Below are 24,683 nucleotides of genomic sequence, written 5' to 3' on the forward strand. Positions count from 1 at the left end.
AGTGATGGGTGGTTATTGCTGTGACCCAAGCTGCCTTGAGTGTGTGGGGGTGTCTATTCATTACTGAGAATTTACTAGAGTATTTTTCACTGACCTGGGGTCCTGTGCCACCAGAGAAAATACTGCTCCTATCAGGAGGATCTCACTTAACCACAAACAAGTCCGCAGGACCACACACACACATTCAGGCACACACACCGTGAGGTCACCGACACGCACACACAGCACACAGCACACATCCCCACTGTCCGCGAGATGCCTCCTCTAAGAAGCCCACCTGATTTTTGAGTTCCCGGGAAGAACACCATCCCGCTTGAAGTGCTCCAGCCTTGGATAGAAGCGGAGGGGTAGGGAGTCCTCAGGCTCACAGAGGATGCAAATTGAGTTCAGAGTCTCTGCCCTTAAACCAGTTTTGTTTGGCTCACAGTGATTTTTCTTTAAAAAGTTGTTTTTTAAAATCAGATGCCAATAATCAAAAATTGGGAGATTTCGCCAAAAGTTGGAAGAGAGTGGCAACAATTGGCTGAGCTGAGGATGGGGGGGTGGCGCTCCCATTTATCAGAGTCTCCAAACCTACCCACTCTCTGACACTGCTTGGCCCCTGTTGAGGTATGAGTTGGTGACACTCGACTCAAATCCCCATGGCCAGTGCTCACCAATGCCAGTACCTGCCCTCTCTGTGAGCCTGAAGCCCAGGACCCTACCCCCATCCCAAATACCTCAAGGTCATGGTTCTGAGCACCTGCCTTCTCACTGTAGCTCTTACTCTACCATTTGAATCTCCAGAGCTGCTCTGGGATGGCAGGGGGTTGTGAGATAGAGAGGGTGGGGTCTCTGGAGAGACAGGGTTGGCCACTCCAATCCTGATACACTCTGGAGTGACTCCCACCTGGACACCATCCCACACCCAAGTGGGAATGGAGAAGGGAGAAGAGTCTGGCTCCTAGACAAGTCCCTGCCTCTTAGGTAGAGCAAGGAGGAGCCAAGCAGAAAGGACCATAAATAGAGCACTACACAGACTAAAACGCTCTAAGATGTCTATCAAACAAGACCTCAGTTATTCGGCATTGGTGGGTGTTTTAATGTTTTGGTAACTTAAATATTCTGATTCATCTCTTAAATGCAGGTAATACTGGAGCTACCCTCCTAGGCTATTATGAGGATTCAATGAGTTAATTTTGTAAAGTGCTTAGATCACTGCCTGGAGCAAAATAAAGTACTGTGTGCCAGTGGCCATTAAATAAAATTTAAAAAATAATCATTGGAAGTCATCACTATATGCAGGGTGTGACTATAAAGTACGAAGTACAGCAAAGAATGCTGCCTCTTTACGAAGCTGCCCCTGGGGAGGCGCTTTCCCCCAGCAGGATACCCTTGCTTGAAACATTCTGACCTCTTTTCAAAGCTGCGCCTGGGGAGGCTGTGTGTGTGTGACCTCCTCTTTGGGAAACCCCTGCAGAAAAAGAGCCTAACAACACCGCAGACTTAGAACTTCCCTACCCAGCCTGGGCCCTACAACAAGCGACTATACTGATGCATGCAAACCATGCATGGCTCTGCCAATCTGCACGTAAACTTGACCTGATACACGTAGTTCCAAATGGCCTTAGCTCTTTTCAGAAATCAGAGCCACCCTCAAAAGATAATAATGTTATCCAGATCAGCTCCTGTTAGCTCAGAGCGTTATGGCTTACAAGATACTCTCCCCACCACCAGAGAGGGTATGCAAAAGGATGTCCCCAAAAGGACAGAACGTTTGAATCATGATCTTACTTTAAAGGACACATCCTCTCCCACAGGTATCGGTTTGGGAGGGGAGGGGTGTCTGTGTGAAAATTCAGCCGCCTTTGGGATGCTTATCAGGATTCCCCAACTCCAAAAGCTTTGGAAACAGAAATATGTATTCAGTGCTAAAACAGAGGCTGAAGCTAGTGCCATCATCTTCGATAAGTCACAAGGCACTTTGGGATCTTAGAGTACCTCAGGGTTCTGGTCACCGAGTGGGAGCTGTGCTCAGGGTCAGGTAGTAGAACCCTCTGGAAAGGAATGCCGGCTAACAGAGTGCTTGATCTCATCTAACCCCGGAGAGCAGGGGCCCTGCCCCTACTGCTGCTGACTTTTAGAGCTGCTGGTGGACAGACTTCCCTTTACTTCACCCTCTGCCACTAGCTGGGGAAGATGGGAAGAGGGCCAGAGGGTAGGGGGAAGGGAGGGGGGCAGTGCCCGAATGTGGAAGGCAGGAGGGAGGCTACTGTCCATCCCACCCCCTAACCTTTGTGCTTTGTGTTTTCTGTCCTTTCTCTTCAGTGAGTCTATGGGTCAATCCTGACCTGACCACTCTTCTCCCCTCTGCCACAGCAGGGTGCAGAGTCACCCAAAACAGACTGGAGGGCAACAGAGGCTTGAACTTGGGAAGGTTCAGAAGTGAGCGGCTGGGATGAGGTGGGGGTGGGGCACAAGTACTGGGGCAGGAGTCTGGCTTTCATTCCTAGATTAGAAAGGGGCTCTTGGCCCAGACATCCTCAGATAAGAACAGATTTTAAAGAAAAGAATGTAGTGAGGGTGGGCGTAGCTCATGTGAACGAGCTATACACAGTGCCAGCCATGAGGACATTTCAGCCAAACCGCACTGACTACCCACTTATGACACCCCCAAATTAGGGCAAGGATGCTGAGGCCTCTACTCCAACCAGAGATAGCTGGGGAGTTGAAGGGAGTTGACATGGGAAGGAGGAAGAGTCAAGGGGAAAGGGGGATAGAGAGAGGAGCCAGAATGAGAGTAGGTACATAGGAACCTATCAAGGACTCCACAAATATTTTTCCGACTCCCTGACACACACACATGCACACTCACACACACCCACACACATATGTGGGCTGCAACACTGCAAATTCAGTGGGTGTCACTCACATTAGGGTCTGTGTAAATGGTACCCCCTGGAATTGCGCAGTGCACAGCCTGAGCATCTGTCCATGGCAGCCCTGCCACATGCCCAAATGCTCATATATAAGCACACTCACACTCACAAGTGTACATGCATGCCCACAAGCTTATTCACAGACACAGTCTCACTGCAATAAATATTTTGCAAACCTTCAAGCCTCAACCCTTCCTTCCCTTTCTAAATAGGCACTACCTTTCCTGGCACCCTCCCCACCACTACTCCATTACCCAGGGAAACAGAGGTGCTGGATGACAGGGCCAGGAATGAGGAAAGGGGACCTTGGGAGTCCCTGCAGTGGCAGGTTGGGGGCTGAGAAATGAGCAGAAAGGCCACAGCAATCTGGCACTCATCTCCAGAACCCCGTCTGATCTGCCTACCCTGTGCTCTGTCTTCACCATGGCCCCTGAGGGCCAACCAGCTTGGCTGAGCACTTACAAGCAGGAGCCACCCTCTAAGAGGGACACTGGGGCTGCTGCTGTCTGGGTTGTCCTGAGCTCACAGGTGCCACCTCATCCTTAACAACCACCCTCTCTGCCACTGCTTCTAGACCGAGTCCCCTCACCGGAGTCTCCAGCTCCCTCTGAAGGCCAGACGCCAGGCCCCCATCCCTCCATCCTCAGCTCCTAGGGAGCTGGGCCAGGCAACCAATCTCACCAGGAGGTGGTGGCGTGTATGCCTTGGGCCAAGGGCAGCCTATGGCGGACTGGGCTCCGGGCCTCCTGGGTCAGAGGTGGGAGGTAGGGGCTCTGTCCTCTGTGATGATGGCATGGGGAAGACTGGATCACAAGACCGCCATCCCTGCCCGTCACTGAGTACGAAGGCACTCCCTACCAACCTCCAAATCTGGCTGACCAGGCCCCCCACACAGGGTCACACGCCTTGCCCCACACAAACAGACACACTGTGGGAGAGGGTCTCAGCCTTCTGCCCCCTCCCCCAGGGGTGGACCAGGCCCCACCGCTGTGCCAGGAAATCACAGATTAAACAGAAAGAACTTTCATGCCAGACTGACTGTGACCCGGCATGCCTTATCTCCCTGACACCTTGCTTTCTCCACTGGACTCTGGACCCACTAGTGGCTCCAGCCCAGCGCCTCCAACCCGTCCCTGAGGCTGCACCGACAGCCCCACCCCTCCCTGCACCGTTTGGCTGGCACCAAGCAAAGGGGGACGTTGGGGGGTGGGGGTGGGCATTACAGTACCTTGGGCCAACGTTACATGGGGCCGTATTGCATGATGGGGATGGGATGGGGTGTATGAGTGTGTGATTATTGCGACCTGGGAAGGAACCGTGATCTCTGCCTGTTCCCCACCCCCCCCACCTGCCCCCTCCAGGAGGGGGGGGAGCCCAGCCTAGGTCTTGTGGGTGAAGCGGGCCCACACCTGCTGCAGCTGGGACCGCGAGATGCGGAGCACCGAGGGCACGAGTCTGTGGTTGCCGGCGGCGAGGGGCGCGTGGCGCCGGTGGGGCGCCCGCACGGGGCTGCTCTCCGCCGAGCGGCTGCGCTGAATGAGGGAACCGGAGGAGCCGCCGCCGCCAGGGTGAGGGTAATGCTCGGTCTCCAGCGTGGAGGAGGAGAACACGGAGGACGCCAGTCGTCGCAGAGGGCTGTACCGCGGGAGGGAGTGCCCCGAGAGTCTGTCCTCCTCCAACTGAAAGAGACCAAGAGAGTGGAGGGAAAAGAGGCGTCAGGCACAGACTCGACAGCTCCGTCTCGGGGGCCACCCACCGCTCACAGCCCCTGCGGCGCTGGCGTCCCGGGCAGGGGGGCGGGGCAGGGTCGGCCAGGTGGAGGGGTGCACACTGCCCCGTCCAGCCTCAGAACCTAGCCTCTGGCCTCCGACTCCCTTCCCAGTCCTCCTCCTCTCTGGCACTTCTCATGCCACGGTCTCTGCAAGGAGACCTTGGTCACTCACCTCCCCTGGGCGACCTTCCTGCCTTAGCCCTGCAGAGCTCAGAGATCCCCCTGGGCTGAGGAATCCTCCCCCGTGCCCTCCCCCAGGAAGGCCCCTCTGCAACTGTTACCTGCCATCTGTCTCCCCAGCTGTACTCCTTACTCCTCATGACGTGGTCCAGAGAACATTCCCTGCACCCCCTCTGCCGGCACCCCAGGGGCGTGGCAGGGTCTCAGTGACTAAATGTAGCAGAAGGGTAGGACTCTGGAGTCTGGCTACACATGTTTGAATCCCAGCTCTCCCACCGACTACCTGGGTGACCTCAAGCAAGCTACTTCACTTCTCCAGCCTCAGCTCCCTCACCTGTAAATGGGGGTAACAATGGTTCCCACCTCATAGGGCTGTCACGCGGACTAGGTGTTTATAATGTGCACACACTTAGGACTGCCATGGAGTAAATGCTGTGTCATGTGAGCTGCTTGATTATCCTCTAAGTCACTCTTGAGGGTGAGGAAAGGAATAGAGGACTGGGAGGAGGAGGGGCAAGCTGAAACCATTTCTCCAACGTGGCTTTTTCCCAGTCCCCTCCAAGGCTGAGCCACAAGGCAGCCCGTGGGAGGGGCGTGGCCGCCCCACTGACATCGGGAACAATCCTGTTTGTGCCCTCTTGCCCTCATGCCCCGAGAAGGAAAAGGAAAAGTGGGCCTGTGCATCCCAGGCCTGTGGGGATGGAAATGGTGACCTGGATGTCCCCAGACCTTTCCCATCCTGACCCCTAGCTCCTCCTGTGACTGGAGTCAGTTTAAACACACAGCTTTTGGTGGGGCCTGAGCGCGAAGCTGGGCCAGGTGCCAGAGAGCTGAAGGGGTGGGGGTGGGGGGTGGGACCAGGACACTCAGCTCCAGTGTCCCCTGACAGATGTCAAATGGGGACATGGGGACCCAACATGGAGCCTCCATCAGAGAGGAGAGCAGAGAGAAGGTTCTGATAGGACTGGCTTTGGCCCCACCCTGCTTTCCCTTCCCTTTCTCTTTGGCCAAGTCTAGGATCTTTCCGAGCTGGCGGTCCTGGCCGTGCTGAGGGTTAGGGGTCCGAGGCCCTCCATGCACAAGATAGAGGCACCAGCAGTTGCCCACAGCTCCCCTCGCAACACCCCAGCCAGAGCCTGGCAGCTTCCAGAGGGACTTGATCCCTGCGTGCTCCTGCCCCTTCCCTCACCTTCCAGGCCCACCTGACGTACCGTCTTGACGCGACCACCCACCTTCCTAGGCAGGCTCCCTGTTCTAGCAAAGAGTTCCCTGCTCTCCACCTGATGGCCCTCGCCGACAGACACCCACGTCCACAACTGTGCAGCCCCACCCACGCCTGTGAACTGTGGGCTCTGAGAGAGCCGGACCATGACGCCTCATTCATCTTTGTTCCCCAGCCCCCAGCACGCTGCCTGGCACGTGGCGGAGAAATGCCCCAGTGGCGGCCAAGCAAATGTCCATGCGCTCAGAGAATGCTGACCTGCTGTGTTATCAGCCAGAGACAACTGGCCAAGGATGGCAAACATCCCTCCCCCAAATCACACACACCCTGTCGGCTGCTTTCCCCTCGGCCTTAGCTTGCCAGCCACTCCTCATCTGCACCTTACAGTCCCTGTGGAAGAAAGCAGTGTGTGTGTTCGCATAAAGAAAAAGTTTCAAGTATCATGGCATTCACACTGAGGAGCAATACATGCTCTAAAATTGTGCCTGGTTCCACATTATCTTTGTCCCCGCTCCCCACAGGGGGTAGGTGACAGCATTGCAGGTGTCACAATCTTTAAGGATTGCTGTTAGGAGGAGGTTCGCAGACCAGATGTTGAGCAGAGCAAGCTAGCTCTAGAAGGGTCTTCCCCGCAGAAAGGTGACAGGGTGGTTCCAATGCGCAGCCAGTCTTGGGAGCCCCCGAGTAGCCTGGACTCGGGATTCCTTCCAGACCAAGGAAAGAAGGAACAAATGCACCAGTCCATTTCTCCGTCTTCCTATGCCCTTGACAAGGAAGATCTCTGCCTCCTTCACCTGGACTGCGCTTTACTGAAATACTCAGTAAAATATGTCCCGCCCCATGTGCTCACACATACATGCGCACGTGCACACACACACAGGCCATTGTGCACACTGCTGTGCCCAAGGCCGACCTGCTGACATGGCCCAGCCAGCGGGTGAACACCTACGTGTGCATTCACACACACACACACACACACATGCACACACGCATGCACGCACTCGGGCTTTGACACTGGACAACGCCGCTCTCTCTGGCCTGTGTTTGCNACATTCACACACACACACACACACACACACATGCACACACGCATGCACGCACTCGGGATTTGACACTGCACAACGCCGCTCTCTCTGGCCTGTGTTTGCTCTTCTGAACTCACAGGCCTCAGGCAGCACTCACCCAGCTCTACCTCTTGCCCCCTGGTGACCTTGGGCTAAAGGCTTAGCCCCTCCCAGCCTCGGTCTCCTTACCTTTTGAAGGGGGGGGTTGTCTTATTCGCGTTAATTGTTGTGAGGAAGACACATGTGAAATACGGAGGCCTTATTAAGAGCAGTGCCCCTCTGGTCACTGCCTCTGGAATTTTTGCTCTGATGATTATCAGCCCCCCGGCTTTGCTATCCCGGCTCCCAGGGTTCTCTGCGCTCTTGCAGACCCGCTGCACGCTCCACAGACACGCCACTGCATGTGCACACCCACACCCATGTGCACTCCTGAGCTGAGCGGGTACAGAAACGCACACACACAGCCAAAGAATGCTAACCAACCTGGCCGCCATGCACGATGGGGAAACCAAGGCCCACAAACACCTAACACCCCCTCCAGACACATGCAACTCAGCACCTGTCCACAGCACAAGCAGGACCTGAGCCCAAGACTGAGACTGAACATGACTCCCGTGCCCGCTTCCCCAACTCTCTCTCCTTACCCCCTTGGCCGGAATTCCCCAATGTAAGGATGTTTCCCAGTGCCTGGAAGGAACCTGAAGGTGAGAAAAACTCCCAGATAGCTCAGCTCCCTCTCTGAGACCTAGCTGGCCTGCAGTCACCAGGAGGGGACCAACAGAGAGCCCAGGTCCAGAACTTAGGCCTCCTGACTTGGATTCTGGGCTCTCTCTACCCTATACGACCCCTGTCAGTCTCCCCTCCTAGACTGCACTTCCTGTGGGTGCAAATGGCCTCTGGTGCCTCGGGGCCCCACCACAGGCTACATGCTCAGCAGGTGTGGAGTGACTAGGTATTGAACACACGAATGAATGCAGGAAAAGATGAGAGGGGAGCAAGAGGGAATCATAAACAGATCTTGCTCTTTCTCCTGCTTACCCAGTGCTGGCCTTGGTGGGCACAACGTCTAGGTCAACAACGCAGTCATGCTAGCCCACACTCTGCCCTGGCTGAGCCTCCAGTTTGGGTTGGCTAGGACCTCTCTCAGAGTCCCCGCTTTTTGAGTCCCCAGTTTTCCAGAGTCCAGGGCACAGCTGAGACGCACACCCCTCGGGATCCCAGCTCAGAGCCCCTCTCTCCTAGACGTGGGGATGGGGCCTGAACACAGCCCTGCCCGGAGCTGCCCTTCTCCAGGACACCCGCGTGCTCCCAGGCTGGGCCTCCCAATCTGCACACACAGCAGAGCTGCCCCTGGCCCCAGGCCCCATACCTTGGCATTTCCCAGAGCCACCTGGTGCACAGCCCTGACGTGGGGCAACTGAGTGGAACGCGGCACGACCCCAGAGTCCCCCAGCATCACCTCCTTGGCTCTTCCCAGCCCTTCTGAGGAGACGTGCTCTCTTCGAAACCACTCCATGACGGCACTGCTGTCCACCCAGCCCTCTGGACATCGGCTGGGAACCCTCTGCCCACAGCCCCCTCAGTCCTTTCCCCAACACCTCTTGTTCTGTCCACCTTGCCCCACGTCCAGAGCCCCCCACCGGGTCTAAGCCATCAGGGCACTCTCTGGCTGGCACTGCCATGTGGCCTTCCTGCGGGCAGTTCTGTACCCTTTAATCCATTTCCACACAGCAGCCAGAAGGCTCATTCAAGAGTAGCAAGGTAATCATACATCACACCCCCATTTAAAAGCTCTGGGTGGCTCACCACCCCCTCAGAATCAAGCTCTAACCCTTGAGCTCAGCCCCAAGGCCCTCTGGAATGGAGCCAGGGACCTACCTCTCAGCCTCATCTGCTGCAACATGCCATCAGGGCAGTGCTTTCTGACTGCCACCTCCGGGCCTTTGTACCCACTGTCTGCTTGGCCCGGGGGCCCTTCTCCTGCTTTGTCACCTAGCTAACACTGCTCATAATGCGAAACGCAACTCAGAACATTTCGGGTTCCTTCTCTGGAAGCTCTGATTGTGCCTCAAGCATGGTTTTGGACCCTAAAACCTATCTACCTTCATCACAGCCTGCAACGGTTGGGTGCCAGTCAATAACCCCCATAGAGCACACAAGGGTGCCAGTCAATAACCCCCATAGAGCACACAAGGAGCACATGGAGAGCACTCCAGGCAACACTATGGGCATTCAGGGGTGGAGGGTGGGGTGCAAGCCCAACCTTACCTGTCTCTGCGGGCCTGTGGGATCCGACTCTCTCCGTCGAGGGCGGGGTCCCGAGTGCAGGGGTGAGTGGGAAGGACTGCCGGGCGTGGGGGGCTGCGACGTCTCTGACCGGCCATCAGCCTGGCTGAGCGGGGGTGGTAGGGGCTGGGATGGAATCTGCCGAGGGTCCTCCTCAGTCAGCGTCTGCATGCCTCGTCCCCGGGGCCTGACGGCGGGCTCTGCCCCTGGCCGCCGCCGCTCCTCGCCCTCCTCGGGCAGCGGCCGCAGCTCCTCGGGCTCCTCGTCCGTGGTGCCCGACGTGCTGGGCTCGGCCCCCGGGGGGAAGTCCTTGAGCTCTGTCTCCTTGTCAATGATGACCCACTCCTTGCTGTCAAAGTCCTCCTCCTCGGCCAGCGGCACCGAGCGGAAGGCGTTGCTAAGGGCCTCCTGCTCCACGGAGGCTGACACGTCCATGCGGCCGCTGGCCTGCCGATCGGCGTGGCCTGTGTCCACTGAGAGCATCTGGGCCGGCTGCGAGGAGCAGGCTTGGCGTGAGGGTGAGCCGGGCAGATCCATCCGTGACCTGCAAAGCCAGCCCACGGGAGGCTCAGTGCCGAGCCTCTCCAGTTCTCCAAGGAACTCGAGTAGGTGGCCAGGTGCAATGTGACACCTACTGACCATTGTATCTCTCTCACTCTGGGCCAGGCCCGGTCACCTCCTAGATTACCAGCCCCCCACCCTCACTCCCCACAAAGCTCTCATTCATTCATTGTTTCATTCATTCCCTGCAACACACATAGTTGAATGATTACGGTGTTCCAGGAATACAAACATGCAGAAAACCTGGTCCCCGGGCCCAAGAAACGCTCTCTTCTGGAGCAGCCGGGACACTGACTCTCCCTAAGGGCCACTTATGCTTGCTGGTGCAGCGCTCACACTCCGTCAGAGGCTCCCTCCTGCTGCCGCCAGGGCAAACACACCCATCTGGACTTTGAGTTTGCAGATGGGTTTTCAAGCTTCTTCTGCCACCACCTCCCAGGCCTGGCTGGCTGGTTTCACCACCCCTAACAGACTCCGGTGGCTCCCAGCCCCGAGGACAAAGTCTATATTCCTTAGCTTGGCACTCAAGCGGCCAGGCTAAGGCCCAGTATCCCCATTCTCCCAGCCAGACCCATCTCAGATCCACTGGCTTTTCCCGGAACTGTGCTTGTGTTCATATTTCTGTGCCGTCACAAGTGCTGCTCTCTCCACATGGCCTGAACTTCCGCACTTTGCTGTCCCAAGCACCTTGGATGTCACCTCTTGAGGGGGGAGCCTTTCCATCCCGCCTGGGGGGCTGGCCTGCCTTCCCAGCACTGTCTGTGCGCCCCTCTCCTCACAGAGTGGGCCACGTGTGCTTACATACCTGTCTCCCCACGAGGCTGTGAGCTCCACCAGCCAGGGACGGGGTCCCATCCCACTTTGGGGCAGTGATCCTACCTTGGGACACCTCTTCTATTGTTACCTTACACTGGGCCGTGAACCTCATATCACTGCCAGAGGTTCTCAACTGGAGGGGAGGGTACCAGCCCCAAAGCGAAGGTTTTGCTGGCTGGAGGAAGCCACACAAACACCAGGTGCCCCCACCGAGGACGGTGGAGGCTCAGCTCCCCTGGGGCTGTACACACCCTCACGCTCGGGCTGTGGGCAGGGGCTGACTCTTTTTATCCCCCCAGCCTCGAGCCTGTGAGAGAGAGGGGGGCAGTTCAGAGCCACTGTGGGGCGTTCTCAACATCGCCCTGCCCTGGTCTGCGGGACCTACTGACTCCTCCCTCTCCACAAGATCTGTATTGATTTAATAAGGCTTTAAATGCAAACATTCCTGAGGTTGGTCACCCAGGGTCCCACACTGATACTCCCATGTGAATGGCTGATGTTGCTTCCTCTCCTGAGAGCGTGGTTTGTTTTGATGGACATAAAGGACACAGGGACTAAAGGCGGGGGAAGGGAGGACGAGAAAAGGGGGGAAGGAGGGAAATCCAAATCCCATCTGCTTTATACTTCTTTCTGCTCCCAGGTGCCCCAGAGCCCACCCAAACCCTCTGCCCCACCTACGAGATCCTGAGCCTTCCCTTCCAGAAAATCTCTCCTCAGCCGTCTCCCTGTCCCATCATCCCTGAAACATGGGTTCACTCTGAATCAAACCAGCTTGCTCTTCAGGACTGTCTTTGTTTGGGGCATTCCCACCTCTCTTCTCCACTGATATCCCTTCCAAACTGCCATTCCTCAGTTCTCCTTGTTTCCTGAACCCTCTGGGCTACCATGGATGAAAATGTGGTCTTCAGTCCCAGGGAGGCCAACCTGTGTGAGTGTGAGTATGAGTGTACGTGTGAGGGCTGTTGGCAGCCTGAGCACAGGGCCCACATCCCTTTGTCCTGGGGGTGCCATGGGGACTGGCATGGGGCTCTCCTGTCTTGAGCGCTGCTGTGCTTCAAAGGGGCGCTGTGCCCCATCCCAGAGGTGGAGTGCAGTTTGGAGCAGAATCCAGAGGAGGGGCCGTGGGTGAGGTGGGGATGACGGGGCACACTGCATGTGCATGGTTGGGGAGAAGACCCCATCCTCCTAGGCTGGGCCTTGGGAAAAGACCCCTTCCCTGGTGTGGAGAAGACCTCAGGCCTGCTGTGCGGTGACGCCCCACCCAGAGAACCAAGCTGTCCCACCCACTGCACAGCTCAGCTGAGCTTCTGACTCTGGTCCCTGATGGCCATGGGCCACCCTCACATTTGCACCCCCCTCCTGTCCCAAAGGATCATTTTGGCTCTCAACTCTCCCTCCCACCAACCAGGTCCCCACTGTGACATTCAGATCCCTGAGCCCTGACCCCCAAAACTGGATCCACCACCTCCTGGAGTTGAGTACTCCTTGGGCTCTCCTCCCAGGCCCCTCCTCCATAGCTGAAGGGAGCCTAGTCAGCTGCTCTGAGGCATCTGTAATTAGTCTCTAGGGAGAGGTTCTGGAAGCACACCCACCTACCAACTCACCCCTCGCCTCCTCTTGGGCCTAGGGACCCAGCCTCCCCTTCCTACAGCCTGCTTCCACCCCACATCCCTTTGCGGCCTGAGCTGGTACCTCTGCATCTGCTCCCTCTCCCCCAACTAACCAAGGCTGACACCCCAGGCCCTAGAATAACACTCTCAACACTCCTGTGGTCCCCCCCTTGCATCTAATCTTTCCTACAGACCAGCCATGTGAAGGCTGAGGGGGCCAGAGGGCCCTTGGCCGACCCCCTGGCCCCAGACGTACCTCCTCTCATGCAGTTCTATGCGCCCATCCGCTGTGGAAAGCCTCTCAGACTCAGGGCTGTTGACCCTCCGGTAGCGAAGAGAACGGACCGGGGTTGTCGGTGAGTCTGGAGGGGCACGCACCGGGGAGCTGGGGACCCCCACGCCTCGGCTCTGCTCCTCTTCCACCACACAAGGCGTCTGCAGGAGAGGGGAGTGCCATGAACTGGGGCTGACCGGGCGGCGGTGGGTCAGGTGGTTTTCCCAGGGTGAAGGAGACAGAGGGAAGTCGGCGCTGGTGATCCTGACACAGGGCAAAGCCACGGAGACAGGGCAGGTGGGCACGTGGCTGGGGAGAGGGCACACAGGAGGAGCGGGGAGGGGGCCACGGGAGGGGGACCAGGGAGGGAGCGGGGGAAGGCCACCCACGTCCTTCTCTCTGGCTGCAGTTACTTTGCCGATGTTGATCCGGAGTTTGTTCCGGTTGACGTCCGTCTCCTCCCAGACTTCAGCCTCAGGGCCCCCGGGGTGGGGGGCCAGGTGGGGGCTGGGGCCCAGCCCCTCGGGGGGCCGCCCAGGTAAGATTGGGGGTGCGTTCTCCTGGTCACTCAGGTGCTCGCCCTGCAGCACATCCTCGGTGTTCTCCCGGAGCAGGTCCCCGGGCACCGGCGTCACGTTGACCACCCTGGAGGGGCCAAGAGGGGCCGTGGGCAAGGCTGGCACGGTGCTCTCCTACCACACAGGCCCTGGAGGTCACTGCCACCCATGGGAGTAGGCACAGAAGAGGCCTTGGCAGGGGGTGGGGCTGTCCCTAGGCCCATCCCCATCCCCCAACCCCCAACAAAGCCTGCAACTAGACCGTCCTCAGTCGGGCAAAGGGCTGCAGGGAGATGTGGCTGCCCAGGACGGGCACCGCACCACCTCACCCTAGTAATTTCAGAGACCCGTCGCTTTCCGGGCCTTGCCAGATTTCCATTGCCGTTCACGGGCTGACCTCATTTAGACCAGCAATGGGTATGAAGAGAAGAGTCACTTTGGAACCCCTTGAGCGGTATCTTTACAGTACGGGGCACCGTCATATGCTGTCGAGTCCTGCAGGGTCTCTTTCCTTGTCTCTCCCTGGCTGCTCCCACTGTGGGGTGGGGGCCCCTCCTCACTCCGGCACCTCCCCAGGTGCCTCTGTCTTTGCGCCTGTCACAGGTTCTGAAATCGCTGACCCATCCGTTACAAATATCCTGGACCCAACCAAGAGCACGGGGTGGGGGAGGGGGTGGCAGCTGCAAGTTTCTTCTCTGAGCCCCCTCAGGCCCCGGTGCTGGGGCACAAGACATGTTCACTAAATGGATGCACGTAAGCCACAGAAACACACAGTGGGGCTCCGGTAGTTTCACTCAGGGCTCCCCACACCCCAGACAAGTCAAAAACTCCAAGTGAGGATGGGCACCCCGTCCCCAGATTGAAAAGGGAGATGGGTCGGAACCCCTGGGGCTTGAGAACCCTGCTGCTGAGCGCAATGAATGGGAAAGACAGCTAGATGTGTCCAGGTGAGAAGAGGAGGAGAGAGCTGGCTTTTTGGGCGACGTGGGCAGAGGCTGCTTGGCCCCCCCACTGAGCCATCATCCCTCCCAGGACTCACCCGAACATGGCTGCCGTCTGCCGCGTGTTCTGCTGGGGTGGAGTGGAGGTGCTTGTGGACAGGAGGGCATCGGTGCCCGCCTTCTCCCAGTCAAAGGCCTCATTCTCAGCGATGCCCCGTTCCTTCATGCTGTTCTCAAACACCGACATGATCAACTGCAGGGATGGGGGTGGCGGGAGGACAGAGAGGTGACCCTGGGGCTAGCCAGGAGGAAAGGGCAGTTGCCGGGATTGCAGAGGGAAGAGAGGGGCCTTCCAGGACAGGGAGAGGCCGAGAAGGGGCACTGGAAGGAGAAGGGCACATTGATTTTAAATGAAAACATGCACATGATATGCAAATCAGCACGCAAATCACTGTCGTGGTTTGAGCCCCGCTGGCTGGACACAAGCCCTCTGAGATCTGTCCCCTGCACCCCCAGCCTGCTCGTCCATTTCCACCATCTCAGGGGAAGGCTCCACAGCCTGGAAGTGCCGGTAATTTCCCAAAGCCACCACTGGGGATCATGCCTCTGCCCAGGATGTTTCCTCTGCCGCCCACACTGCCTTAACCACCCGTCCTCCCTGCTCCTCAAGCCTTCCCTGATTCCCCCTCCCACACGTTTCCTGATCTGCAGCTCAACTTTCCTCAGCAGCCAGCACAGGGCCAGCACACCATGTGCTCGCTCACTCGCAGCTGTCTGGGTCCGGGGAACCCCAGGAGGCTGAGGATTGGGGTGGGGGGCAGGGCCTTCTACTGCCCAAGTGAGGCATCTCTGCGGACAGGCTCTAGGCTCTAGGCTCAGGAGGCAGTGGGCACCTGTAGAACATCAGAGGCCCCCAGACCATTGCACTTTTTATTTTTTAATGTTTCTTTATCTTTGAGAGAGACACAGAGAGACAGAGTGCAAGCAGGGGAGGGGCAGAGAGAGAGGGAGACACAGAATCTGAAGCAGGCTCTAGGCTCTGGGCTGTCAGCACAGACCCCACCAACAGAGAGATCACGACCTGAGCCAAAGTCGGACGCATAACCGACTGAGCCACCCAGGTGCCCCAGACCATTCCACTTCTGACTTATCTCTCTCCAGAATACAGGGTCTCTGCTGGCAGGCCCCACTTCACTGAGGACCCACTGTGGGCCTGATGCTATGCTCCCTGTGGTGTGCAGACTTGTGCCTGGCACATAGTGGGTCCTGGGCAGAACACTGCTGACATATCCCCATTCTCCCATCGGGGCCAGAGGGTCCCCTAGGGGTGTGGTGGTGGCATCTTGGAAAAAGCACCGGACCTAAGCCCAGCCCTGCTCGCAGCCCTGCTATCAGGCTTTCGTTACCTCCTCTATGAAATGGGGGCAATGCAGAGTTTTGGTGACAAGTACTTGAAAGCACTTGGCTTTATTAACTGTTAAGTGTTAGAATAATAACATAAGGAACACACGTTATCACCGAAGGCTCCTTTTGAAGCTTAAATGAGTTAATGCATGAAAGGCACTGAGAACAGGGTAAGCTGTTGAGAAATCTCAGCTATGAAGACTGTTCACAAGAGCACAAAGCAGTATCATGCAGTTGGAGGACCGGGGGAGATGCACGACGCTAAGCCGGCACGGGAGTGGGGCCTCAGCAGTATGGGTGCTCCCAGGGAAGGTCACCCCCAGAGAGACATCTGCGGGTGCAGGGACCAGGTGGCAGGCTCCCACCTGGTAATCAGGCTTGGTGAAGTAGTCGAGGCTAGCGATGTGGTCCAGGAAGAGGTGAAACTCGGAGGGCATGTGCTTCAACAGCATCCGGTGCTCATACTTCTCCTTGATCATCCCTACCTGCTCCTGGAGGCAACAGGGCACGGGGTAATGGGACCCCAGCGCCCACATGCCCCCCACCCACCCTCTTCAGCCCCAGTTGCACAGGGCTCACCTTGTCCTTGATCTTCCTCCAGGGCAGCTGCCCCACTGCAAACTCCACCAGCATGTAGAAAAGGGACCACAGGTCATCGTGGCGGCCCATCTCCTGGAGGGGTGGGGACAGGAGAGTCACCCACACCTTTCAGGTCCTTCCTGGGAGTGGTGGGCTGACCGTTCACAAGGGGGCACCCTTCAGGGAGGCCTGATACCCCAAACCCTTGAAGGTCTTCCTGAAACCATGGCTCTATCCCTGACCCTCCAACAGACAGAGTCCCAGTAGCGAAACTTCTGTCCACACAGATTGATGGTGGGAACAGAGAGGAGGGAATCCCGAAAAACAGGAAGAAAGTAAAGTCACGGGGAAATGGCCAGTCTTCTTCCACTCGTGGCCTCTGGCATGGCAGCTTCTGGGTGCTGCCCATACTTCTCTCCCCACCTCAACAGCTGCCCACCCAACCTTCTTCCCCTTCCTCTGTCCCTGACCTGGGCCCTGCTGCCCCCGCATCCGCGGGCCCAGCTCTGCCACTCACCCGGTTCTTGTGGGCATTGACCGAGGCATAGCGAACAGTCCCTCGAAACCCGGCCACATTCCGGGGCTGCAGAAGGGAGAACACGGCAGGATGCTCACCCGCGGCCCCTGACTTTGGCCCCATCTCAGCCCTGCTTACTAAGCCTAACTCTGCCTGCTTTAACCCTGACTGCCTTCCCTCTCCACCAACCCACACGCTGGCCTGGTCAGGGGCAAGCCTGACACACCAATCCCAGTCCTGTACCTGCCTCCTGGTCTTGCTCGCTGACCCCTGTCTCCATCCCTGACCAAGGTAGGCAGCCAGATCACAAGTTGTGAATGGGGCACCCACCAAGAGCCCAGGGAGCCAGGGGATGGGCCAAGCGTAGACTGAGCTGGGTGATACCCATACTGACCACGGGCTGGGCCTGCTTAGGTAGCTGCAGGAAAAACTGGGGAAGGGTCCCCAGGTCAGAGGCCGGGCGAGGGGGCCAGGGATTCCCATGAGCAGCGATACTCACGGGCCGAACGTCCCCCGTGGTGTTGGTGTACTGCCGGGCCAGCCCGAAGTCCAACATGTAGCACTTTCTGTAGGTGGAGGGCAGCCTGCCCATGGCAAAGTTTGACTGGGAAAGACAGTGGCTGTGACCCGTGGGGCTTCAACCCCACTTGGCCCACCTCAAGAGGGGCCAAGAAATGTGTTTAAGAGTACGCATCGGGGCGCCTGGGTGGCTCAGTGGGTTAAGTGTCTGACTCAGGCTCAGGTCATGATCTCACAGTTCATAGAGTTCAAGTCCATCTTTGGGCTCTCTGCTGTCAGCACAGAGCCTGCGTCAGATCCTCTGTCCTCCTCTCTCTCTGCCTCCCCTTCCCGTCCCCCTCCCCCACACCTGTCTCAAAAACAAACATAAAACAAAGAGTAAACAACAGCATGTGCCATGGGCCATGGCATCCCATCTGAGGAGCAGGTGGGAGCACCTCATTTTAGAGATGAGGATACTGAAAGCTAAAGAGCTTGCAGGGCCTCTCCAAGATCACACAGCAAGTGATGACCCAGCTGGGAGTTGAACTGAGATGTGTCCAGCCCTCAATCCTTGGGACTCCCCAGCAGAGCAGTGTGGCTTAGTGTCACTGTCCTGCTGAAAGGCAACTGGAGACCTGCATTGTACTTGCTGTGCGACCCTGGGTCATTCAACCAATCTTTCTGGGCCTCAGTTTTCACCCCTTATTTAAATTGGAGGTTCTTACAAACAGCGGGATCCAAGATGCCACAAAATCAGCTACTTGGAATTTCTTACCAAGCCCAGCCTCTCCATCCCTTTAAAACAAATTTTTTTTAATGTTTATTCATTTTTGAGTGACAGAGAGAGGTACAGCGTGAGCGAGCATGAGCAGGGGAGGGGCAAAGAGAGGGCGAGGGAGACACAGAATCCAAAGCAGGCTCCAGGCTTTGAGCTGTTGGGGGCTCGGACCCATGGGCTGTGAGATCATGAGCTGAGCTGAAGCCAAATGCTTAACCAACTGAACCCCCAGGGCACCCCATCCCTCCACCCCTTTTGATCAATTCCTCTGTGCTTCCCCAACCCCTGCACCTTTTGAGGTTCAAGGACTAATCAGGGCATGGGTAAGGGAGAAGAGAGGAACAGAGGAGAGACATGGGAAAGGGGCAGGCAGGGTGTGTTCTCCCAGCAGGCGAGGAGAAGGGGCTTGGGGTGGAAAGCAGGAGGAAGGGACAGGTAGGAGAGGCTGCTCCTGCCCAAACCTCTGTTCTGGGGGAGAAACCATGGGCCCCAGAGAGGGAGAGGGCAAGGGGCGGGGGTGTGCTTTGGAAGAGGGGGCAGGTGGGGCAGCCCTCACCGGCTTGATGTCGCGGTGCAGGAAGCCCACGGAGTGGATGGCCTCAATGGACTCCAGGATCTGCTTGCCCAGCCGCAGCGTGGTGCTCAGCGTGAAGGTGCCTCGCGGTTGGCTGCGGCGCAGGTCGGCCAGATTCCGGCCCTGGGGGTGGAGAGGGGCAGGGGGAGGGCCAGGCTCAGCTGTCGTGCCAACCAGCACCCCTGTGACACTCTGGCCAGCCTCATCCCCAAAGGTTTGTGCCCACTCCCCACCCCAGGGGTCACAACCCAAGCTTTGGGGGGAGAGTGGAGGGAGGACCCCTCAGGGACTCACCTGGAGCTGCATCACTACGTAATTAAATTTCTCATTCCGGCCACAGCCAATGAACCTGCACACATGGCTTTTCCCTGTGGGGGCACAGACAAGGGTCTCCCAATTCCTACTCCTTCTCCCTCACTCCCGATCCCAAGGTGTCTCTGGTGCACTCTGGATTCCTGGTCCCATGACCACCTTTTCTGCCACCTCCCCCTGCCCCTCTCCCCATCACCGCCCTTAGACTCTGATTCCATCTCACCATCCCCCTCAGCTCTCCCCTGGCTCCTCCTCTTCCCTCCCATCCTCCTGCCCTGGGCCCGCACCTTGCAGCTTTTTGAGCACAGCCACCTCCATCTTGAGGACCTGCTTGGGCTGCTGGGCTGACTCCACCTTGAGGGCCACATTCTCCCTGGTCAGCAGGTCCATGGCCTCGTAGATCTCACCAAAGCCCCCGCCCCCGATCTTTTTCAGCTACGGAGATGGAAGAGGGGGATAGGAAACCCAGGGGTCAGGCTGAGCAGCTCCTCATCCCACCCACTGCTGGGTCATACCCTTTGTTGGTGGGGGTAGGGCTAGTCTTGAAGGGGGGGACCCTGTGTCTGCCTTCCTAGCCCCGCCCACCCGTGCTCCCACTTCCCCTCCTAGTGCCGGAGACAGCTCAGCCCATGCAAGCACGTGCATGCACACACTGGGCTAGGTGTCAGACTGGGAGGTGGGAGAGGGTATGTGACCTCTGACCCCATGGAGACATGGAGACAAGCCTGTGTAGGATTCTGAAGAGATCATGGCCCATCATAAATCCTTTCTTCTCTGGAAGGACACTAAATATCACACTCTCCCCATCCCCCAAACTAGACTGAACCACCACCATCCAGAAGGAAAACTAATTTCCAGAGCCTCCTGGCTTCAGAGTGGATCCTTCAGGGAAGCTGGCCCTTCCTGGGGATGGCAATGTCCTGACAGGTGTCATTAGAGGGAGAGCGTAATCGGGGACTGGGGGGGGGGTGTAAGTATTTGGGGTAAGAGGATTCAGCAAAGGGTATTCAATGCCCATCCTGCTGTTGAAGCTCACAGCACTCTCTAGACCCCTAGTCAGATGCCTCAAACCAGGGTGAGCCTCCTCTGGGGACAGGGGGTGCTGTGGGACCATGGTGGGAATGGAGGTTTGGCGAGTCTGTCTATCCCCCCAGGGGAAAGGGCAGTACAGACCTGACCCTCTAGGCCCTCCTCCTCCAGCATCCCTGGGCAGGCAGTGAGAAAAGGCAGAGGGAAGAATTGTGTTGGAGGAAGAGTCGGCAAGTGTGGAGGAGCAAAGCTGAGCTATGGGAAGGGATTAAGATCATTTCAAGTCAGAGGCCCCCGGGGTTCCTGGAGTGGGCTACTGGCAATGATAAAGGACAAGGAGAAGGTGCAGAGTTCTAAGTTGGGACCTGTTTGGTTTTAAAAAGATGTACAGCTCACCTCACAGGTGGCCCGCCCTCACTGAGCACCTTCCAGAACCCTCACTTGCCTGCGGTTGGCTTGTTAACTCACCAGCACAGCCAGGCTTGCTAGTGATTGGGCGGAGGCTGCTCTGACTGGCCAGCCTGTAAAGGGACTCTGAGTCTCTTGCATCTCCAAGCCCTTCCCTTAGCATTTATCCAGCACTCAGATCTCATTAAATGTTTAATGGTGGCCGAAGCATGGGGATGGAGGGGGGAGGGGGGCAGGGCTGAGCCAAGGACTGGGAGTTCCCAGCAGGTTACAGTTGAAACATCTCTAGGAAGGGAGAGAAGGGAGAAGGGAAGATTCAGAAAAGAAGTGGAAGTCTGGCTACACTTCTTAGAGTCTTGAAGGCTCTTGTGCTCAGGGAAGGACACAGGAAGAGGGAAAGGGGGAAGAACAGTCTGAACCCAGAATCTCTCTCTACTTGAGATGAAAGTCAGACTCCTAGAAGAATTTCAGAATAAGGAGGGGGCAGATGCAGACTCAAGGAAAGCAGTGGCTTGTCTTCCTCTGGGGAACTTTAAACTCAGATACTTATGGCATCTTCTAGAATCCTTTACCGTTTGCTGTATGTGAGCATGGAAGAAAGGGGGAGGGGAGGGAACAATAACCACATCTCCGGCTCTGGGCTCCCGACTCTAAGACATCATCTCAGCTCATCCCCTGATGTTCCTGACAACACATGTGAGGAAGGTCATTAAGTCACCATTTTGCACAGAAGGAAAACTAAGGCACAGAGACCTAAGTACTCTGCCCCAGGCCACACTGCTAGTAAGTAGCAAAGCCAGGTTTCATTTAAACCCAGGCAATCTGATGCAGAACCCACGCTCTTAACCGCGATATCACAGGAAACTGTTGACAGCACAGGGATTAAAAGTGTGAGCGCTGGGATTCAAGCCCAGATCTGCCGGGCTCCAGAATCCTCACTGGAGGTGGTAAGGAGGGCCTGGGGCAGCCAAGACATTTCTGGAACCTGCTCCCCAATTTCCGAGCATGGCCAATAGTATTTCTCTACCATCTTCATTTCCAAAGAGGCTATTTCTCCTCCCTTAGTCCCTTCCTTGTCCCCCCACCGCCTCATTACAGAACCTCCCGGGGAGGCAAGCTTGGTATCTGCATCCACCCACTTACCCAACACCCCTTCTCCCCAGGCCCTACAGTCTGGGCCCACTTAACCATCGGGCACAGCAGACACAGTGGTCCATAATACTTATAAGAGGCCATAAAAATGTTTCAATATTTTAAATCGGAAGGAAAACAATTGACCTCTTAGGTCAAAAAAAAAGTAGCATTTAATGTTAATTCATTCCTCTACATACCAGTGCAGTCAGAAAACATAATTTTTAGTACTTTATTATAGAGAAAGGAATCCATGAAGGCAAAAGGGTCCAGGGCCCATGAAAGTCATAATGTAGCCCTGCCCAAGCCCACTAACAGAAATCTTTTCTTAATCCACCTTTACCAGGCACTATTCCTCCCCTCCTAATTTTTTTCCTGATCCCCTCGCCTGTCAAAGGAACTCCCTAAACTGGGGGGCCAATATGACACAATAGGGCCAGTGTTTGCTCAGGAAAAAGGAAACCTGGCTTCTTGGCCAGCTCTGGGTCACCGCGAGCAAGTGTCTTAAACTGTGTGCCTCCACTTTTCCTCCTCTGTAAAATGAAAGAATTGTTCTAGAACGGGTTACAATGACTCCTTCATCTCTGTGCTCCTGATTTTGGGGTGGGCTAATTCTTGGCTAGCAGTGTGGCTTAGTGATAGTGACTCAACAGCCAGCAGGACCTGGTCCCACCCAGTCTTAAGAATCTGGCAGGTTAGCTAATCTCTATGCCTGTCTCCACACCTGTGAAAAGGGGGGTAATGACAATAGTTACTCCATTGTTTGTTGAGATAATGCACAGTGTCTGGCCACAGTAGGGGCTCAAAACAAATGCTGCTTTTATTATTATTATTATTTGCTATTCTGATTCTGAGAAGCACCCCTCAAGAGTGAAATGCTATTATTTATAAATACTTCACCGAGTGCCACTGACCCTCATTTTCTCCTAGCCAGCTCATTTTTCTCTTCGGGCAGTTTGTGCTGGGTTCCTGAGCTCTGCTTCATGTCTCTGACCCACTCCTCACAGGGAGATGGCTGAGGGAAGCCATCTGGCACCCCACCCTCTCTAGCTCTCCAGGAGCAGCCAGCCTGGCAGCTGACTAAGAGGTCAGCCTGGCAAAGATCGCGTGCCTGCCCCTTCCCCCAATTCCCTCTTGCCATTTCTCTCCCCGCTCATCTCCCACCCCCTCCCTCAAAAAGTTCTAACCCAAACTCAGTATGGTGTGAACGCCATCTTTTCCTCACCTCTTCAGTGCCAGTGTCCTTCTCCCTCCAATCTGTCAGAAACTAGGCTCTCATGTCAGGGGACCCGCGGGTTCTTGGAGAAACACTCCTCAGTTTGCCAGACCCTCATCCCTTGATTCCTGCCCTGGCTCCTCATCCCCCACTTTCCATCCTGTCACTCTCTCCTTCAGGAAGTCCTCCTCGGGACCTAGACAGCCCCTTCCCTCAGCTCTCCGGCCCTCCCCAGTCGCAGAGACTTCTCCGACAACCAACGCTGCCACATTTGCCCCTATCCCTGGGACTCTAGGGGACCTGGCCGGCGACGTGGTTGTTGCCATGGAAACCGGCCAGCACCCAGGCCCCACTCTCCTCTCAGCCTGACAGCCCAGGTGAGCTGAGCCTCCCCCTTCAACTCCCACACACCCCACACAGAGGCTCAGCGTAGGTCTGTGCTGTTCCCCCTCCCTTCCTCCAGGCTCCTCACTCTGCCACGCAGACCCACGAGATCACAAACCATCACCCCGCAATCCACCCTACACCGTCCTGCCCCCACAATAAAAGGGCACCAGAGCGCTCTCAAGCGACGGAAAGAAAGGGGGGCGCCGCAGGGATTGATTTACAATAGGTCCGGCTCCCCAGACACTGTCTTTCCCCAGCCCCTCACGTGCCCCCCTCCCGTCCAGGCCCAAACCCCCGAGGAGGCGCAGACTACAACTCCCAGCAGGCCGAACAGACTGAAGTCCTGGGCTGGAGGAGCAAGGCACGCTGGGAGATGGAGTCTCGGCGTGTTGCACCTGCCGCAGGAACCAGTGAGGGGAGGAGGGTGGAAGAAGATGGAGTGCGGCTGCGGTGGGAGCAGCCCGCAGGGCCTCTTTCCCTGAAGCCAGGCCTCTCTGTCCTCTGCGGAAGCGGAGGGACACATGCTCACTCACTGCCCTTCTCCAAGGTCCGGCAACGAGACCCCTCCCCCACCCCGCCCGCCTCCCCCACTAAGCTCTGCAGCTCCTGCTCCGACGTCCAACCAAGAGTTGTTCCAGGCTGGGCCCGAGCAACGTGACCTAGCAGGCAAAGGGGTGAGACAGGGCGCTGGGAGAAAGCGACTGTCCACCAGTGTACGCCAAAATAGTGACTGCAAGCACGATGCAAATGAGCTCAGGGGCACCCCCCTCTTAGGGTGGAAGAGTTGGGGGCAACTGTTTTAACAGGTCTCCAGGTCCTCTCCTCCCCTCCTCTCCCTACCAATCCCTTGGCCCCGCCGGGTCATTCACTCACCACCTTCCAGCGATCCTTGACCACGTAGTTGGCCGGCAGTATGTCGGCCTGCTCCCCTCCCCCACTCATGTTGGTTTCGTCCTTAAGAGCGGCCGCTAGGCACTGCATCCGCCAGCCGGAGGGAGGGGTGTCCGCAGGGCCTGCCCTGGGGGGGCCATCTACCTGGGGGAGTGGGGAGGGACTGTGAGTGGGGCAGGCTAGGGACCGGGACCACCTTGCAGATATGGAGGAGGGGAGCTCCGTTCTCCTGGCCGGCATCCTTCCTCGGCCCAGTGGGCAGAGGCTTTAGGGGTTACTGGGGGAAGCATTGTGTAAACACCCAGGTGGAGGTCAGAGGAGAAGACAGAAATACTATCCGCAGGAAGAGAGATACAAACTACAAACTGGGGATGTAAAAACCAGCAGCAGGACACACAGCAGGACACCAAAGGAGAGGAAAATGCCAGTGTGAACAGGCTATGGGGAAAGTGTTTCCCAAAGAGAGAGATGCTAACTAATGTGGAGGAGACTTGCTAACCTCCGGGGGGTGGGGGGCTGCATACTAGTCTAGGACCCATGCTTGTGTAGGGGATCAGTCTGAGTGACTTGATCTGAGGCCCCGGCACCCACACTTTCCCTGTGCCACCAAATGCCCGTGGAGCTGTGTTTCTGAAAGGGGAGACCTGCTGACCAAGGGGTGACCCATGGGAGACACGCACCAGAGTGATGGAGACCTGCTAATCAACCATGGGATGGAATAATCAAGAAAATGAGATACACGAAAGCCCCCTGAGG

The 24,683-nt window shown here is 56.9% G+C and overlaps 1 protein-coding gene across 1 annotated transcript in view; it reads right to left on the reverse strand.

Annotated features, from left to right (window-relative positions):
* TTBK1 (tau tubulin kinase 1) overlaps positions 1 to 24,068 on the reverse strand; it is a 37,061-nt gene extending 12,993 nt beyond the window's left edge. The window contains 12 exon segments of the mRNA XM_077764920.1: positions 9,424 to 9,985; positions 12,685 to 12,863; positions 13,116 to 13,347; positions 14,299 to 14,453; positions 15,970 to 16,095; positions 16,184 to 16,276; positions 16,701 to 16,766; positions 17,200 to 17,304; positions 18,536 to 18,676; positions 18,848 to 18,921; positions 19,153 to 19,300; positions 23,910 to 24,068. Of these exon segments, the coding sequence (XP_077621046.1) occupies positions 9,424 to 9,985; positions 12,685 to 12,863; positions 13,116 to 13,347; positions 14,299 to 14,453; positions 15,970 to 16,095; positions 16,184 to 16,276; positions 16,701 to 16,766; positions 17,200 to 17,304; positions 18,536 to 18,676; positions 18,848 to 18,921; positions 19,153 to 19,300; positions 23,910 to 24,017 (1,989 nt within the window). The 5' untranslated portion in view covers positions 24,018 to 24,068.
* Between the last annotated feature and the right edge of the window lie 615 nt (positions 24,069 to 24,683).

This window comes from Crocuta crocuta, unplaced genomic scaffold (assembly GCF_008692635.1).
Source record: "Crocuta crocuta isolate KB4526 unplaced genomic scaffold, BGI_CrCroc_1.0 scaffold44, whole genome shotgun sequence".
NCBI lineage: Eukaryota > Metazoa > Chordata > Mammalia > Carnivora > Hyaenidae > Crocuta > Crocuta crocuta.